General features: G+C 56.7%; 1 protein-coding gene across 1 annotated transcript; it reads right to left on the reverse strand.

Annotated features, from left to right (window-relative positions):
• Window positions 1–2,788: 2,788 nt before the first annotated feature.
• On the reverse strand, window positions 2,789–15,776 carry LOC125327988. The gene is made up of 4 exons (XM_048308128.1): window positions 13,559–15,776; window positions 12,437–12,593; window positions 8,858–9,038; window positions 2,789–3,376 (listed from the first exon to the last, which is right to left on the reverse strand). The coding sequence occupies exons 1-4, from the start codon at window positions 13,839–13,841 to the stop codon at window positions 3,032–3,034; spliced, it is 966 nt and encodes a 321-aa protein (XP_048164085.1). The 5' UTR covers window positions 13,842–15,776; the 3' UTR covers window positions 2,789–3,031.
• Between the last annotated feature and the right edge of the window lie 237 nt (window positions 15,777–16,013).

Raw genomic sequence — 16,013 nt, forward strand, 5'->3', positions numbered from 1 at the left:
GGATGGGATGGGATGGATGGGATGGGGTGGGGTGGGATGGGATGGGATGGGATGGGGTGGGATGGGATGGGATGGGATGGGGTGGGATGGGTGGGATGGGATGGGGTGGGGTGGGATGGGATGGGATGGGATGGGGTGGATGGGATGGGATGGGGTGGGATGGGATGGGATGGGATGGGATGGGATGGGGTGGGATGGATGGGGTGGGATGGGATGGATGGGATGGGGATGGGATGGGATGGGGTGGGATGGGATGGGTGGGATGGGGTGGGATGGGATGGGATGGGATGGGGTGGGGTGAGATGGGATGGGATGGGATGGGATGGGATGGGGTGGGATGGGATGGGGTGGGATGGGATGGGATGGGATGGGTGGGTGGTGGGATGGGATGGGAGGATGGGGTGGGATGGGATGGGATGGGATGGATGGGATGGGATGGATGGGATGGGATGGTGGATGGGATGGGGTGGGATGGGGTGGGATGGGATGGGATGGGGTGGGGTGGGTGGGATGGGATGGGATGGGATGGGGTGGGGTGGGTGGGATGGGATGGATGGGATGGGGTGGGATGGGATGGGGTGGGGTGGGATGGGATGGGATGGGTGATGGGGTGGGATGGGATGGGATGGGGTGGGATGGGGTGGGATGGGATGGGGTGGGGTGGGATGGGATGGGTGGGATGGGATGGGATGGGATGGGATGGGGTGGGATGGGATGGGTGGGGTGGGATGGGATGGGATGGGGTGGGATGGGATGGGATGGGGTGGATGGGGTGGGTGGGGTGGATGGGATGGGATGGGGTGGGATGGGATGGGATGGGTTGGGATGGGATGGGATGGGATGGGATGGGGTGGGATGGGATGGATGGGGTGGGGTGGGGTGGGGTGGGGGGGTGGGGTGGGGTGGGGTGGGGTGGGATGGGATGGGATGGGATGGGGTGGGATGGGATGGATGGGGTGGGATGGGATGGGATGGGATGGGATGGGGTGGGATGGGGTGGGATGGGATGGGGTGGGATGGGGTGGGGTGGGGTGGGGTGGGATGGGATGGGATGGGGTGGGATGGATGGGGTGGGTGGGATGGGGTGGGATGGGATGGGATGGGGTGGGATGGGTGGGATGGGATGGGATGGATGGGATGGGATGGGATGGGTGGATGGGATGGGATGGGGTGGGGTGGGGTGGGGTGGGATGGATGGGATGGGATGGGATGGGGTGGGATGGGATGGGATGGGATGGGGTGGGATGGGATGGGATGGGATGGGATGGGATGGGGTGGGGTGGGATGGGAGGGGATGGGATGGGGTGGATGGGGTGGGATGGGATGGGGTGGGATGGGGTGGGGTGGGGTGGGGTGGGATGGGATGGGGTGGGATGGATGGGATGGGGTGGGATGGGATGGGGTGGGGTGGGATGGGGTGGGATGGGGTGGGATGGGATGGGGTGGGATGGGATGGGGTGGGATGGGATGGGATGGGGTGGGATGGGATGGGATGGGGTGGGATGGGATGGGGTGGGTGGGATGGGGTGGGATGGGATGGGATGGGGTGGATGGGGTGGGATGGGATGGGATGGGATGGGATGGGATGGGATGGGTGGGATGGGATGGATGGGGTGGGGTGGGGTGGGGTGGGATGGGATGGGGTGGGATGGATGGGATGGGTGGGATGGGATGGGGGGGGTGGGATGGGATGGGGTGGGATGGGATGGGGTGGGATGGGATGGGGTGGGGTGGGATGGGGTGGGATGGGGTGGGATGGGATGGGGTGGGATGGGATGGGGTGGGATGGGATGGGATGGGGTGGATGGGATGGGATGGGGTGGGATGGGATGGGGTGGGTGGGATGGGGTGGGATGGGATGGGATGGGGTGGGATGGGGTGGGTGCAGTGGTGTGTTGGAGCCCAGCATTCCTGCAGAGCACCTCTGGAATTGCTGCTCCAGTCCGTTGGGAGGCCGGAAGCAAAGCAGAGCTGCCTTTCCAGGCCCAGGACGGGCAGGGAGCCCACCTCCCCGGGCTCCAGAAGGGTGTGATCTATGTTAAATTGGATTAAATTCATTAGCCAAGGAAGTGATTTAAGGGGACATGGCATGGCTGGGCTTCCCATCCGGCTCTGCAGTGGTTCCAGGGCTTCCCATGACACAAGGAAAAGCCACATTTGGCTTTACCACAGCTGCCTTCTGCTTTTGCAGCTGCTTTTGCTTCTCTGCATCCCCACATGAATCCTTTCCTCTGAGTCCTTCAGGTCACCCCATTGTTCCCATTCTGAAAGAGGGATCAGCCTTTTCCAGGGGTTGTTTGTGGTATCCCAAACTTCACAGGTTCCAAATCAGAGCCTGGAGCCCAACACTGAGACCCCAAATGAGTAATCTGTGGCCTGTCCCCTGTCCTTGTGAGGGGTGATGAGATCTTGGAAGCAGCAGGGCTGGGCAGAATTACCTGAAGTGAAACCGAATCCACCCGAGAGATCCAGAACAAACTTTTGTGCGGGCACAAATACCTTGTGCCACATCAGTTTTACCTGGGAATCCTGCAGTGGAATCCACGGGCTGGGATCCCTGCATCAGCATCAGCACCCTCCCAGTCAGGAATTCCTTCCCAGTCTCCCATCCAGCCCTGCCCTCTGGCACTGGGAAGCCATTCCCTGTGTCCTGTCCCTCCATCCCTTGTTCCCAGTCCCTCTCCAGCTCTCCTGGAGCCCCTTTAGGCCCTGCAAGGGGCTCTGAACTCTCCCTGGAGCCTTCTCTTCTCCAGGTGAACACTCCCAGCTCTCCCAGCAGAGCCTTGAATTTTCAAGTTTTTATGCAATAAATGAATAATAATAATTTTCATTCTGGCTTTTGGCTTCAGCATTGCAGGGCGGTGAAGGTCTCATGTGAGTTGTCCCCAGATTACCATAAACTCTCCATTTCTCAAGCCTAACAAGTTTTTTTTAGCTGTGGGTGTGACCTCCTCACTTAGAAGGGCTCTTTCTCATGTAACTCTGTTTTTCTCTTACTCTGACCGAAAAACAACAACCTGACCATCCTGGTCTAGTGCAAGGTGTCCCTTCCCATGGAATAAGTGGGCTTTAAGGTCTCTTCCAACCTAAATATTCCATGATTCCATGGAGGTGCAGCCCTCCTGCTGCTCGTTCTTCCTCGCAGATGGAGCTGGGTGTGCCGGGAGGGTGAGCTGGAGGATGCTGGGGTGGGGTTGGACCCTGTATCCCTGCTGTGCCCTGCTCCATCCTTCATCCAAAATGCATATCCAGGCAGAGGGCTGGATGGAGCACAACCCCCCAGGGTTTTTTCATCCAGCTGGGGGACATCCAACCGGAAAACCAACCGGAAGGACTGGAGAAATCCAGCCAGAGCTCCAAGATGATCCACAACTGACTGAAAACAGAAAGAAGGGAAAGTTTTACGAGCCTGACTGGGACGTGGAGCTAAAAATACAGCGGCTGTGACTCGTGGAGGGACCGGGAGTCCAAGGCCACCGCTTGTTTGTGCACTCACAGCGCGCCTGGCGCTCACCTCCGGAGAAAATCCTGTCCCTTAAGAGCATCCAGACGAGGTGTGAGGGAATTTATATCCTCGCTCTGTGCTCTCCATGCTCTCCGTGCATCCAGCAGGGAGGGATCGCGCTTCCCCGCTGCCCATGGGCTTTTGCAGAGGTTTGGAAGGGGCACATGGTGTGTCCCTGTTTGACAGCCTGAGGCGGGCACCGTGGTGGGGACGCTCCTGGAACTCGCCAGGGTTTCCCATGCCCGGCTGCTTTTTTTAACCGGCTTTCCCTGAAATGTGCGAACATCCACGTCCATCAAATCCACAGGGAAACGCCGCCCATCTGCCAGCGCTGGGGCTCTTCCCAAAGCGACCTAAATCTTCCCATCCAAGAGACTAAACAGTGTCAAACTCACAGCGAGCATCTGGCTTTTACAGGGGCCACAGGGGCTACGAGGTGTCGTGGAGCGCGGTGGATCGCTCACCATCCTGCCCCGAGTGATGAACCTGTGACCTCTCCCAAAAAACCCCACTTATTAGGAAAAATCAGGACCCTGTCAGCAGCCTCGTGAGCTGGGCTCATGTGAGGAGGAGGGCAAAGGTCCTGGGGTTTCCGGGCAAGTCAGACTATAAATCTTTGTAGGGTTTCACGTCCCAGTTTCGTTGTGGTTCATGCTGGGCTGCCCCAGAGGCAGAAGGTTCCATTTTGTGGCTGAATTAAAACCTCTCTGCAAAACCACCTGTAAATCTTGTTTTTCTGAGCAGCTGGGTTGTGAGGGAGCTCCTGCCACAGTCAAAATTCCAGCCCTCAGGTCTCGCACGTCCCTGGATCCCTGGAAGTGTCCGAGGCCAGGCTGGATGGGGCTTGGAGCAACCTGGGATAGTGGAAGGTGTCCCTGCCCATGGCAGGGGGAGGATGAGATGAGCTTTAAGGTCCCTTCCAGCCCAAACCATTCTGGGATTCCATACTCTGCCTCAGTTTCCCCTCCATGATGTTAGGACAACCCACCAGAGCTCCTTGAGCCCATCACCCTCCCAGACCCACTCCAGCACCACTCTCCTCACCACCCTCCTCCCTCTGCACTGCAATTCCTGGAAGGTTCTGGATAAGCAGCAGAGCAGTGGTTGGTGAACTGGGATGGATAAATCCGCTATGGATGCCATTTATTGGGAGCCCATTATCCCAAACACCGCAGCAGGGACAACGTTTTATCAATCTGCTCATGTGGGGGCAGGAGGAAATGGTGAGGGCCAGCACAGATGTGAAACATCAAAGCAGACACAGTTTTGAACAGAGTTTAAAAGAAAAGGATCTGTTTACAAGAGGCCGTTCCAGGGCGGTTTGGAGCCTGTTTATCCCTGGATATTCGTGCTACCAGAGTTTGGCCCCTCAGTGGCTGGAGAGTGACGGGGTTTGTCATGGGGAGTGGATGTGTACATGAGACAACATTTATTTGTCATGAGCAGCTGCTGTTTGCTCTGCTCCAGCCCTTTTCCATGCCACTGGGGCTGGGAATTGCTCGTGCACAGCTGTGAGGTCTCTCCGAGGGCCCTGCAGAGGCTGGATTGAGCCGCAGATCCATCGCGATGAGTCCTCAGCGGGCGTTTACTCCCAGGAAATCAATGCCTGGAGAAGGCAGGAGCAGCCCGTGCCCTGCTGAGGGGCTCTGCCAAACTCCCTGGGGCTGCCGGAGGAAGCTGCTCATCATCTTGGAATGAGCATGTGATGCTGGAACCCTGGGTTTAGAGAATTTAGGTTTCTGGGATCTAATATATATATGTGTAACAATATGGAGGATTTTGGGTGTGGATTTGTTCCTTCATCTTCTCTCCTTCTTCACAAATCAGAGTGTTCTGGTATTGGTTCGAAAAACCCGCACTGTGGGTCATGAAGAGATAGTTACTGGATTATAAGTAAAAACATATTACTTGGTATTTCATAATTGGTTGATTTGGCCTTTAAATGGCCTTGGAAGTTAGAACTCAGGACCATTTTCCACCTTGTTAACTAAGAAGCACATCCCGGGCAGCTGTGCTGTAGATAAGAAATAATCAACATCTAAGTCCAAAGAACAACCTAGCGTCGTCTGCCTGTTAATCCAAACTCTGTGTAAAAGAACTCGCGATTCAGAGAGACAAAAACGAAAACAAAGAGAAAACTAACAACGTCGGGCGTCGGTTTTGGAAAGCTGTGGAGTGCTCCTGCTTCCTCCAGCACCCCGGGTCAGCGCCATCCCCGGCACCCGGCGCTCCCCTGGGGCTGTTCCCGGAATCCTTCCCCTCTCTGCTGCAGGACAATGCCCTGATGTGGATGAGGAGGAGCACGGAGCTTCTGCAAACCTCGTGCAGCTCTGCGAGTGCGGATGGGGTCATGGAAAGGGGGCAAGAGAGAAGGGAAGGGGGATAAGGGATGGGGAACAAGGGGAAGGGGAAGGGGGACAGGAAAGGGAAGAGAAAAGGGAAAGCGAGCAAGAGAAAAGAGAAAGGAAAAGAGGACAGGGAACAAGGGAAAGGAACAGGGGATGAGAAAGGGGAAGAGGGCAGGCAAAAGGGAGCAAAAGAAAAGGGAGGGGGGACAAGGGACAGGGAACAAGGGAAAGGGGAAGGAGAAAGGGAAGAAAAAAGGGGAAAGGGGAAAGAGGAAAGAAAACAAGGGAAAAGCTTCCAGGCTCTGTCCTGGTGTGTCTGACCACTGGAATTGCTGTGCCTGGCTGGTTTCTCAGTGGTGGCATTTTGCCATCATCCCTCCATTCATTGCCTTTTGCATTCTCCAATTTTGGCAGCCAAATCAGCCCTGGAAGTCTCAGCATTCCCTGCGAGATGCTCTGGGAACTGGAGGCTTGGGAGCATCCCGGGACAGCAAAACGCAGAACCCCTGACGTGCCTGAGAGGGCTCAGGGATCAAAACCAAACACCAGGACACGCAGGGCAGGACATCCGCTGGTTCAAGCAGCTCTTTCCCCCTCGGAGATCTCCTTCCCCACGTGGTTTGCTCAGCACTTTCCTCCTTGCTGGAGTTTCTGCTCAAACCAGGGCGCTGTGGCCGGTTCTGCCTCCCTGGGCACGGCATTCTCCTGCCAGGGCATCCCACTGGCACCACTTCCAGCTGCAGCACGGAGCAGCTGGGCTCAACTTCAAGTAGCCAGTGCTCCCACGGTGCCAAACACTCCTCCAGAGCTTCACAAGAGCTATTCCCTTAATTATTCATGGCTGTGGTTAATGCGCAGCAGTTGTTGGAATAAATCAGGATTTGCAACGTTTTTAATCAATCATCTCCCTTCCAGAGGAGGCTGGAGGGCCCTGGGGTGGCACATCCCTTCTGTTTGGGAGCACTGGAGCAAAGATCCAGCATCTGGCAGCTTTTCAAGGGACATCAGCTCTGCCTGGGCATTGCAGGGATGCTCTCAGGGATATCTGCTGCCGATGCCCCCATAACTCCATCCAAAGCCCTTGGAGCGCATTCCCCACCCCCTGCCAGGACAAGGATTGAGGTCCAGTCAGCAAACACCATCACGTTGCTGCTTTTCTCTATTTTTTCCTTCTCTGGGGAGAGAAGATGTGTTTTCTCACATTTTTCTGGAGTCATCGTGTGTTTTTAGAAGGACGTGCTAAGCCAGGGAGGATTTCTCCTTGCGGGCGTGTTTTCTCTCAGACTCTCCTTCACACAGCAGTGCCCTGTGCATTTTTAAAATCCTATTTAATTGCTCTCTCACCCCTGCTGGTGCCTTCCTGGGAGTGGAAGGCTGCTGGTAGCTCACAGGGCCATAACTCATCGGAGACACCTTTGGGGTTCTCATCCTTCCAGGGCAGATCCTGTCCTAGGGAGTCACTGTGGGATCCCTGCCCTGGCATCAGGGTCCCTGTTCTCCCATGGGTGATCCCTGTCCTTGTAGGGAGTCTTTGTGGGATTCTCATCCTCGTAGAGGGTCTAAGCCCCTTGTAGAGTGCCCTTGTCCCCCTGTGAGGTCGCTGTCCTTGAGCAGGGCATCCCATACCTCTTAGGGGATCTGTAGGGGATGGCAGCAGCTGAGGGGAGCAGGGTGTCTCCCACAGGGAGCCACATTCCAGGGGGGACAGCCAGGATGGAAGGGGACAAAGGGTCGGCTGAAAATCCAGTTTGTGGGATGTTCCCAACCCAGACCAACAGCTGCTGTGGTCTGGAAAATCCCACACAGCCTCATGTTGGGGGCATGGGAGCGGGACGGGGCAGGAAGAGGTCACTGTGAGAGGGCAATGGCCAGGAGAGCAAGGAGGAGTGAGCAAGAGCTGAGGTCTGCAGAGAATAAAGTGACCAATGTCAGTGCTGCCAGCTGGGAATGGAGGCTGGGAGGGACAAAAAGTCACCTTTCTCTTTCTGGGCAAGAAAATGGACCTGTCTGTAAGTCCAAAAAGCCATCTCCTGTCACAGAATCATGGAATGGTTTGGGTTGGAAGGGATCTTAAAGCTCATCTCGTTCTACCCCTGCCATGGCCATGGACACCTCCCACTAGCCCAGGTTGCTCCAAGCCCTGTCCAGCCTGGCCTTGGACAATTCCAGGGATCCAGGGGCAGCCACAGCTTCTCTGGGCACCCTGTGCCAGGGCCTCCCCACCCTCACAACCAGGAATTCCCAATTCCCAATCTCCCATCCATCCCTGCCCTCTGGCACTGGGAAGCCATTCCCTGTGTCCTGTCTCTCCATCCCTTGTCCCCAGTCCCTCTCCAGCTCTCCTGGAGCCCTTTTAGGCCCTGCAAGGGGCTCTGAGCTCTCCCTGGAGCCTTCTCTTCTCCAGGTGGACACCCCCAGCTCTCCCAGCCCGGCTGCATATCCCAGATATCCAGCAGCACGGTGTTCCCAGCACCACTGGACATTCAATTTCCCTTACACAGGAGGGTGGGGGCACAGAGGAGTTTGGACTATGGCGGATTAGGGAAGATCCATGGAGTGGGAGAGAGCAGAGCAGCGTTACACAGTCCTTGCATCCGATGACTCAATTCCCAACCATCCCCAGGATCTCAGAGGGATGTTGCTCAAGAAAAAAATGCATGGAAAGCTGTGGAGGTCCAAAGGAAATGGACAACAGGAGGCTTGTGATTAAATGGCTTTAACTCACATCCTAAAGACATCGATCTACTTGGGGAGCTGTGTGGGGACAGGAATGTGTAGGGCTGGCCCTGCTGGCTCACGTTGAAGGTCTCTTTGTAGCTTGTCTCCACCAGCAGACATGAGCTGGGATTTAGGGAATGAGTCCAAGGACAGGGGAAGCCAGAGCAACCTCAGCTGGCGATGGCTGATGGTTCCCAAAAGCCAACCCAGCCCCTTTCTGAAGGGACCCCCACCCCCAAGGCACTTGGGGGTTATCCAGAGATTTATCCATGGGTGGGGAACCCACCTTGTGGGGATGAGGGATGTAGGGGGTGTCCTCCCAGGGGGAAAAGCTGGGAATTGCAGCCAGCTGGCCCCTCCGACACGGCAGGACACGGCTTGCCAGGGGAATAGTTGAAGCTCTGCCATCAGGAGCCAGGGCTGGCTGGGCTGTGTTAGGAAGCCTTTCCCATTCCCTGGGAATCAGACTGCAGAGAGAAAGGAAAATATGTGAGACCTGTCCCAGCTGGAGCAGAGTCCTTAAAACGGCGCTGCTGGCTGCGAGAAAGGAAGAGAGAAATCCCTGCTGGGGAAAAATTCCAGCTTTCTCTCTTACTCAGCCCAGGCAGCATTTGGTGACCTGTGTGTCATCCCTGGAATCTCGCAGCCTTCCTGCATCCTCCGTGGCCACGCTGCCCGAGTGGGGAGCGACGCTGGCACGTGGCAGTGCCCCATCACCCAGAGCCCTCTTTGCTGTGGGGTGGCATCGCTGGGTCACCGCAGCCCCAAAAAGCCACAGGACTTCCCAGGCCATGAATCAGGAGGGATTTCCTCCGGCCAGGGCAGCGCTGCCCCGGGGTGACACAGCCTGAATCACATTCCCACCCTCCCATTTCACTCTCCATGGATTTCTCCTGAGCTGCTTCGCTCCCAGGGAGAGAGATCCCTGTTTGCCCAGTGCCAGCACTGGGGACAGTCCCTGCTGGGCATCCCCGTCCTGGTGGAGTGAGGGACCCATCTGTCCCCAGTGCAGAAAGCTGCACACACCAGCTGCAAACTGGGAGAAAGGACTGGGTGTCCCTCTGGATGGACAGGGAGAGGGAAGGCTGGATGCCACCCTCACCCTGCCCTACTCCTGCTGGGGGTCTCTGCTGCAGGTGCCACCCAGGATGGCCACCCTGGTGTCCTTGGGGATGGTGATGGTGCCCCACAGGAGGTGACCCATTCCAAGGCTGCAGCATCATGTCCGAGCTGGAAGCCACAGACATTCCCAACTCCTGTCTCCAACGCCACTGGAAATCATGGAGTGAGCATAAACAGACAGGTTGGGTTTTGGTGGCTTTTTTATTTACGGATTTTTGGGTTTTGCTGATGCCCCAGGGATGGAGATGAGTGGGAACGTGGAGCACCGCCAGGTGGGACCCAGGGACATGGGAATGTCACAGCTGGCCCTATAATTAAGCCAGCACTTAATTAAGGCTCCAAAAGCACTCTGAGTGCATCCCTGGTGAGGAAGACTCTGGTCAGGAGCTGTCTGGCCTCAGAGGATGAGAAGGAATGGAACAGGATCCTGCCTGCACCCGGAGCCTGTGCAGCATCACTGCTGCCTCCTCCCCAGCCCGAGGGGAAGAGCAAGGGGCTGCAGGAGGGGCAAGAAGCTTGGAGCTTTTGGGATTTGTCCCTTTGGGGTCCTCAGTCTCGGGAGCCAGAGCCCCTGAGGATTGTGTGGCAGAGTTGCCAGCTCATCTTTTTCGTTCTCTTCTTGAAAGGAGGAGGAAGGATGAGTGTCACCAGGGTGGGGACCCTGGAGGGCACAGTGGCCAAGTGACTCAAAGCGGTCGTTCCCACCCTGGTTGTCCTCTTAGCTCATTCCCAACACCTGGAGATGGGTTTTGTCACCGTGTGTCCTTTTGGGGGCTGTGCCCTTCCGGGGGAATGTGTAGGGGCTCGGGGAGAGATGGTGGGATTCAGCAGGAGGGAAATGCAGGAGCCCTGGGATGGTTCAGGAAGAGGCAGGATTGGGCTCTGGACACATTCCCCTGACAAGGAATCCCACCCGGTCGTTCCTGCTGCCTGTCCCTGCTGCCTGCTTGGATTCACACCCAGCTCTGGCTCAGTGGGAGCAGGCTGAGGTTTCTGAGCTCCAAGCCGGGTGGCTGGAGCGGGGAATCTGCTCCATCCCTCTGTCACCTTGTGCCCTCCAAAAACACACAGCCCCTTTGAATCCAAAGGGGCTGATTCCTGGGAGCAAATGAGACCGTCTGGATGCTGGTACCCACATTTCAGCATCCCTGTATTGACAAGGAGGATGCTATCTTTCCCCTATTCAGCTTCCAGCTCCATGGGATGGGATGTCTCCAAAAGAAGCCCCACAGATTCCCCCCCCCACTGCCACAGGAAGGGTAATTCATGGACAAACCCTGGTCGTGCCCCTTTCCCATCTCTGTCCCCTGTGTCTGGGAGCTGCTCTGGGCTGGGGGACTCCGGCTGCTGTCCACAGACACAGTTCCAGCTTTGCTCCTGAAAGCTTTTCCAGCTATTTTTGGGCAGCAACTGCCTTTCCAAATATTTGCCTTGGTGCTGGTGCCTGGCCCCACTCACAGCTGGGGCTCCCTCTCTGCTCCCTGCTGTGCTAAGCTGAACTCTCCCAGCTGCAGCATCCCTCACACATCCATATCCAGGATCCCACCCCTCCCCATGGGTCACTTCTCCCACCCATGCCCCCACAGCAGGTCCAGGATCCACAGGGAGTCACCTCAGCCCTCCAGAGCTTCCAGTCTCCAATGTGAGCCACTCACAAGCCCAACTGCAGAAACTCCAAGGCTTCAAACCCAGCAAGAGCCTGAGGAGATACTCCATGCACGGCTCCAAGGCTCTGCTCTCCCCTCTCCTCCAGGCAGGACTGCTCATGGAGCAAGGCTGGGATAGGGACACCACGGATTTCATCCCCAAGAGCCTGCATCTGCCCTGGGGACAAGAGGAAATGGTCTCGAGTTGCTCCAGAAGAGGTTTAGGCTAGATATTAGGGAAAATTTCTTCATGGAAAGGGTTGTAAAGCACTGGCACAGCTGCCCAGAGCAGTGGTGGAGTCCCCATCCCTGGAGGGATTTGACAGACGTGTGGATGTGGCACTTGGGGACATGATTTGGTGGGACTTTGCAGTGCTGGGGAATGGTTGGACTCGATGATCTTAGAGGTCTTTTCCAACCTAAATGGCTCCAGGATTCCATGATTCCATGGCTTTGCCCTCTCTGAGGCTCCTGGGTTTTACTCTTTGTGGATCCACATGCAGAGTGAGCTCGGGCAGCGGCCAACGCAGAGAACACCACCGAGTTTAGCAACAGGACCATTTGTGTTGCCAGCAAGCCAAGAAATCCCAGCTGATGGGCTCTTCCCCACTGGAGAGCCCAGTTTGCCCTGCAGGGCTGGAGCAGAGCTGGAGCCTTCCCACCACAGCCGTGCAGGGGAACCATCCCGTGCGTTACCACGGAGCTGAATCATGGGCTTGCAGCCGCTCTTTCAACACACAGGAGGGATTTGGCAATTCCACGGGCTATTAATAGAGCCAGGCTGCTCTCCTGGGCCCCACGCCGTGCTGGAGGGGTGAGGGAGAGCAAAGCAAACTCTCAGGGAGGTTGAAGGAGTGAGTTTACCTAAGGAGAGGTCGGGAAATAACCTGTCGGGGAGCAGGAACCGCAGCGCTGCTCTCTCCCCACTTATCGCTCCCCGTCTCCACGTCGGCTCTGCCGAGCCAAGAGGGAACAATGGACAATGAACAACCACGTCCCAAAGGGGATGTGCCACCTCTGCTCCCTCCATGGCCCCATGGAACCCCGGGGGCTCCCGCTTTTCGGGAGCAGCAGGAAAGGCACTGGGAAGGGATTACCGTGGGATGGTCCGTGGTGGTTGCTGCTCTTCCAGCCCGGACTTTGATTTCACCCTCTGGGTGCGAGTCACGAGCAGTGAGGCCCCTGCATGAACCTGGCTTGGGAATGGAGCAGGAGGGCACAGCCACGGGTGCAGTGCCAGGAGAGGCTGCAGGTCTGGGGGAAAGGAAAATACAGACAGAAGGTGTTCTATGAGGAGTTGCTTTGGATTGCTCTTCCCAGCTCCATCCCAATCCCCATCCAGGAGGATGGAGCCGGTGGTGTCCTTGAGACCCAACTCCTGCCCATGCTGGGCATGGGGCAGAAGGGATGGAGACCCCATCCTGGCCACCCTGCAAGCTATGAGTCAGGGGTTGGGGGTACTTGCCTGGGCCTGTTGTATTTTTACCAGTGGAAGTGCTAGGTGGAAGAGCCACCCAAAATAACAGGGAACCCCATCCTGCTCAGCCACCACCCCTTATCCCACATCCCAGCTCCATCCGGCACCTGCACCCTCCCTTCCCCAGCACAGCTCCTCAGCCACCTCTGACTGCCATTATGGCATCCATCGTTCCCATGCCACCCCGTGACCACCATGTCTGTCTGTCTGGCCCCAGATTGTCCCTGTTGGGTCCCCACCACCCTCCCCAAACTGACAGGCAGCAGGGGCATTGTGTGGGCTCAGGGGGCTGGTTTGGGGGGACACACTGGGGTGGGGACACACTGGCAATGATGGACACACCAGGCAGCTGCGGGATCCTTCTCCATCCCCTCAGGCGATGCCAAGGGCATGGGGAACCACATCCAGGGTACCAGGATGGATTGCGTCACCCTGGATGTCCCCAGGGGTGGGCTGAGGTCTGGACGAGACAATTCCAGACACCCTCAGCAGCAGCCCAGCCTCACCTGGCAACTCCGGACAAACATTCCCGGACATGCCGCCGGCAGGGCCCTGCGGCAGGGGCGGGTGCTCCAGGGCAGGGATCACGGCCAAGCCGTGCTGGAGAGGAACTTGCCCTGCAGGGAAAGCATCTCCGCCAGGCTGAGCCACCAGATGGGATGGAGGGACTGGTTCTCACTGTCCCCCAGCCCTGCCAGCCTCCCTGTCCCCACCCAGCCACAAGGGACATGAGCCAGCTCACCAGATCTTGTCCTGCTCCACATCCTGGCAGCGCTGCTGGAATCTGTCCAGGCAGATCTGTCCTTGCCGTGGCCCTGCTGCTGCCTGGCAGCATCTCCCTCCTGGGGACCGTGTCCTCTCCTGCCTCCTCCCTGCTGCTGCCGCCTCTTCCACCATCCTGCAGCTGTATCCCAGACCAGAGCCTGGCCACGGAATGAGGCTTGCCAGGAGGGACTGTGACCATCCAGCAGTGGTCCAGGATGGGCTGAGAATTTGGAGGTTCTTGGCCAGTTTGGAAAATCCATCTTCCATCACAAGGGCTTGTATCCCACCACCCTGGTTCTGCTCAAAGGGTGAAAAACCTGGAAGAAGCTGATTGCTTCTGATGTCCCATAGTTTGGAGATCAGAGGGCACCTCCATAATGATCCCTCTGACAGCTTTTAAACATGGAAAACACAACACACACCTTTAATATTTCCTCTGCCCTGCAGTGAGCACTGTTGCCAGCCTTCCTCCCTCCTAACTGATGATGATGATGGCTTTGTGGGTGATCCTTGAGGATGGGGACAGACCAGAGAATCACAGAACATCCTGAGTTGGAAGGGGCCAACAAGGAGTGCATGGAGAATTTCCTGTGGTTTTGGACAATAAATTGTTTTGCTTTCGGGACAAGCACATAATCCTTTTTTTGGGGGGGGTGTGTATCTTTGTTTGATCTTTTGATAATTTAAACACCCCTTGAAAGGCTCCTGAGCACATCCAAATGTCCCCTGAAATCAAGTCCTAGCAGAAGAGTTTGGTCTGATAGCTGTTGTTGATCCATATCAGTCAGGAAATCTTCAGCTGAGCCCCCCCAGCACCACTGAAGGAGGAAGAGCTGTGGTTTACCCACACAAACACGGCTTTTATTGTTAAATGCTTGAAGAAGGAGCTGATAACATCAGTGTCCCTGGTGATCTCACCTCACTTGAGCAGCAGCATTGCTGACAACAGGGCCTGCTGACGCAGACCCCAGCATCCTGCTCCTCCAGCCTCCTGGGACAGGACAGATCCCGCTCCTCCAGCCTCCTGGGAATCACTCTGTCCCTCACAGCCGCCCCCCAGAACACGAGCTCTGCCTCCTCTGCTTCGCTTCTCACCCAAGGCTGTAATTCCAGGCCAGGCTGGATGGGAATCAGAGCAGCCTTGTCCAGTGGAAAGTGTCCCTGCCCGTGGCAGGGTGGGACTGGATGCCCTTTAAAGGCCCCTTTCAACCCAGACCACTCCATGGCTCTGATTCCATGAACACCCTCAGAGTGTTTCTTTCCACCCCGCTCTGTCGCCAGAGCTGGAGTTGCTGGAAACAGCCACGTGCTGGAGCGTTTCCTCTGCTGGATGAGGAAACTTTGGGATGCAGATCCCCTCACACTGCCCTCAGCATCCCTGATGTTTTCACCCTGTCCATACATATCCTGGCACATTTCTGCCTCCACGGGTTTCCCCCAGTGTCTGTTTGGGTTACACAATGGAAAAGACATTTTGTACTGAAAAATAAAACCCCAATGAACCTAAAGCCACCTGATGTGGTCCAGGACCCTGACCTGCATCCAGAGCAAACCCACAGCTGCCCATCCAGCTGGATTCTGGCAGTGGTGGGACATGGATAAGCACATCCCTTTCCCACATCTCTGTGCTGGTACCTGCAAGGGGGACTCAGCCCAAAGCTCCGGGCATCCCAACCCAACCTGGGAGGCTGGAGCTGATGGATCCCACTGGTGGTGTTGTGGAGAGAGCCAGCAGTCCCCAGCTAAACAGCCCCTCATCCAGCAGCATCCCATCAGGATCCCAGTGGGAAGATGTTCCTGACCTCCAGCGCCTCGATGGTGACGCTCCAGCGTCAATCCGGCAGCACCGGGAGAGGCAGCGATTTGCGAAGCCACAACGGAGATGTGGCACTGACCCCTAGTGACAAACTCCTGCCCCAGTCCTGCACGGGAGAAGGGCTGGAAAAGGACACGCGGATAAAAGTGGGGACGTGGGAATGCTCCTTGTCTTCCACAAACCCTGCGGAAGGAAGGGATCCTGCTGATGAGGGGCAGGCACTGCTCCCACCACCCAAAGCAGATGCAGAGGAGCCTACTTGAGTGGAGTTTATTTAAGATGCCATGAAAAACCCGATTATTGCACTTCAAACTGCCAGAGGGCAGGGTTAGATGGGATATCAGGAAGGAATTCTTCCCTGGGAGGGTGGGGAGGCCCTGGCACAAGGTGCCCAGAGAAGCTGTGGCTGTTCCTGGATCCCTGGAAGTGTTCCAGGCCAGGCTGGACGAGGCTTGGAGCAACCTGGGATAGGGCAAGGTGTCCCTGCCCATGGCAAGGGTGGGATGAGATGATCTTTAAGGTCCCTTCCAACCCAACCCATTCTGGGATTCGATGATCAGGGACAGAATGGGAAATGACCAAAGTTCCATTTATGGAATTCAGCAGCGTAAGGAGC

The sequence above is a fragment of the Corvus hawaiiensis genome, chromosome 6 (assembly GCF_020740725.1).
Source record: "Corvus hawaiiensis isolate bCorHaw1 chromosome 6, bCorHaw1.pri.cur, whole genome shotgun sequence".
Taxonomy (NCBI): domain Eukaryota; kingdom Metazoa; phylum Chordata; class Aves; order Passeriformes; family Corvidae; genus Corvus; species Corvus hawaiiensis.

What these genes read in the sequence shown, in the direction of transcription:
- LOC125327988 (XM_048308128.1), bottom strand. Translation starts at nt 13,841, where the DNA reads ATGGATTTTCCAAACTGGCCAAGAACCTCCAAATTCTCAGCCCATCCT. An exon ending in GTGGAGCAGGACAAGATCTG is followed by an intron (nt 12,594 to 13,558) that starts GTGAGCTGGCTC and finishes CCTTTCCCCCAG; the next exon opens with ACCTGCAGCCTCTCCTGGCA. An exon ending in CCACCACGGACCATCCCACG is followed by an intron (nt 9,039 to 12,436) that starts GTAATCCCTTCC and finishes TTCTCTCTGCAG; the next exon opens with TCTGATTCCCAGGGAATGGG.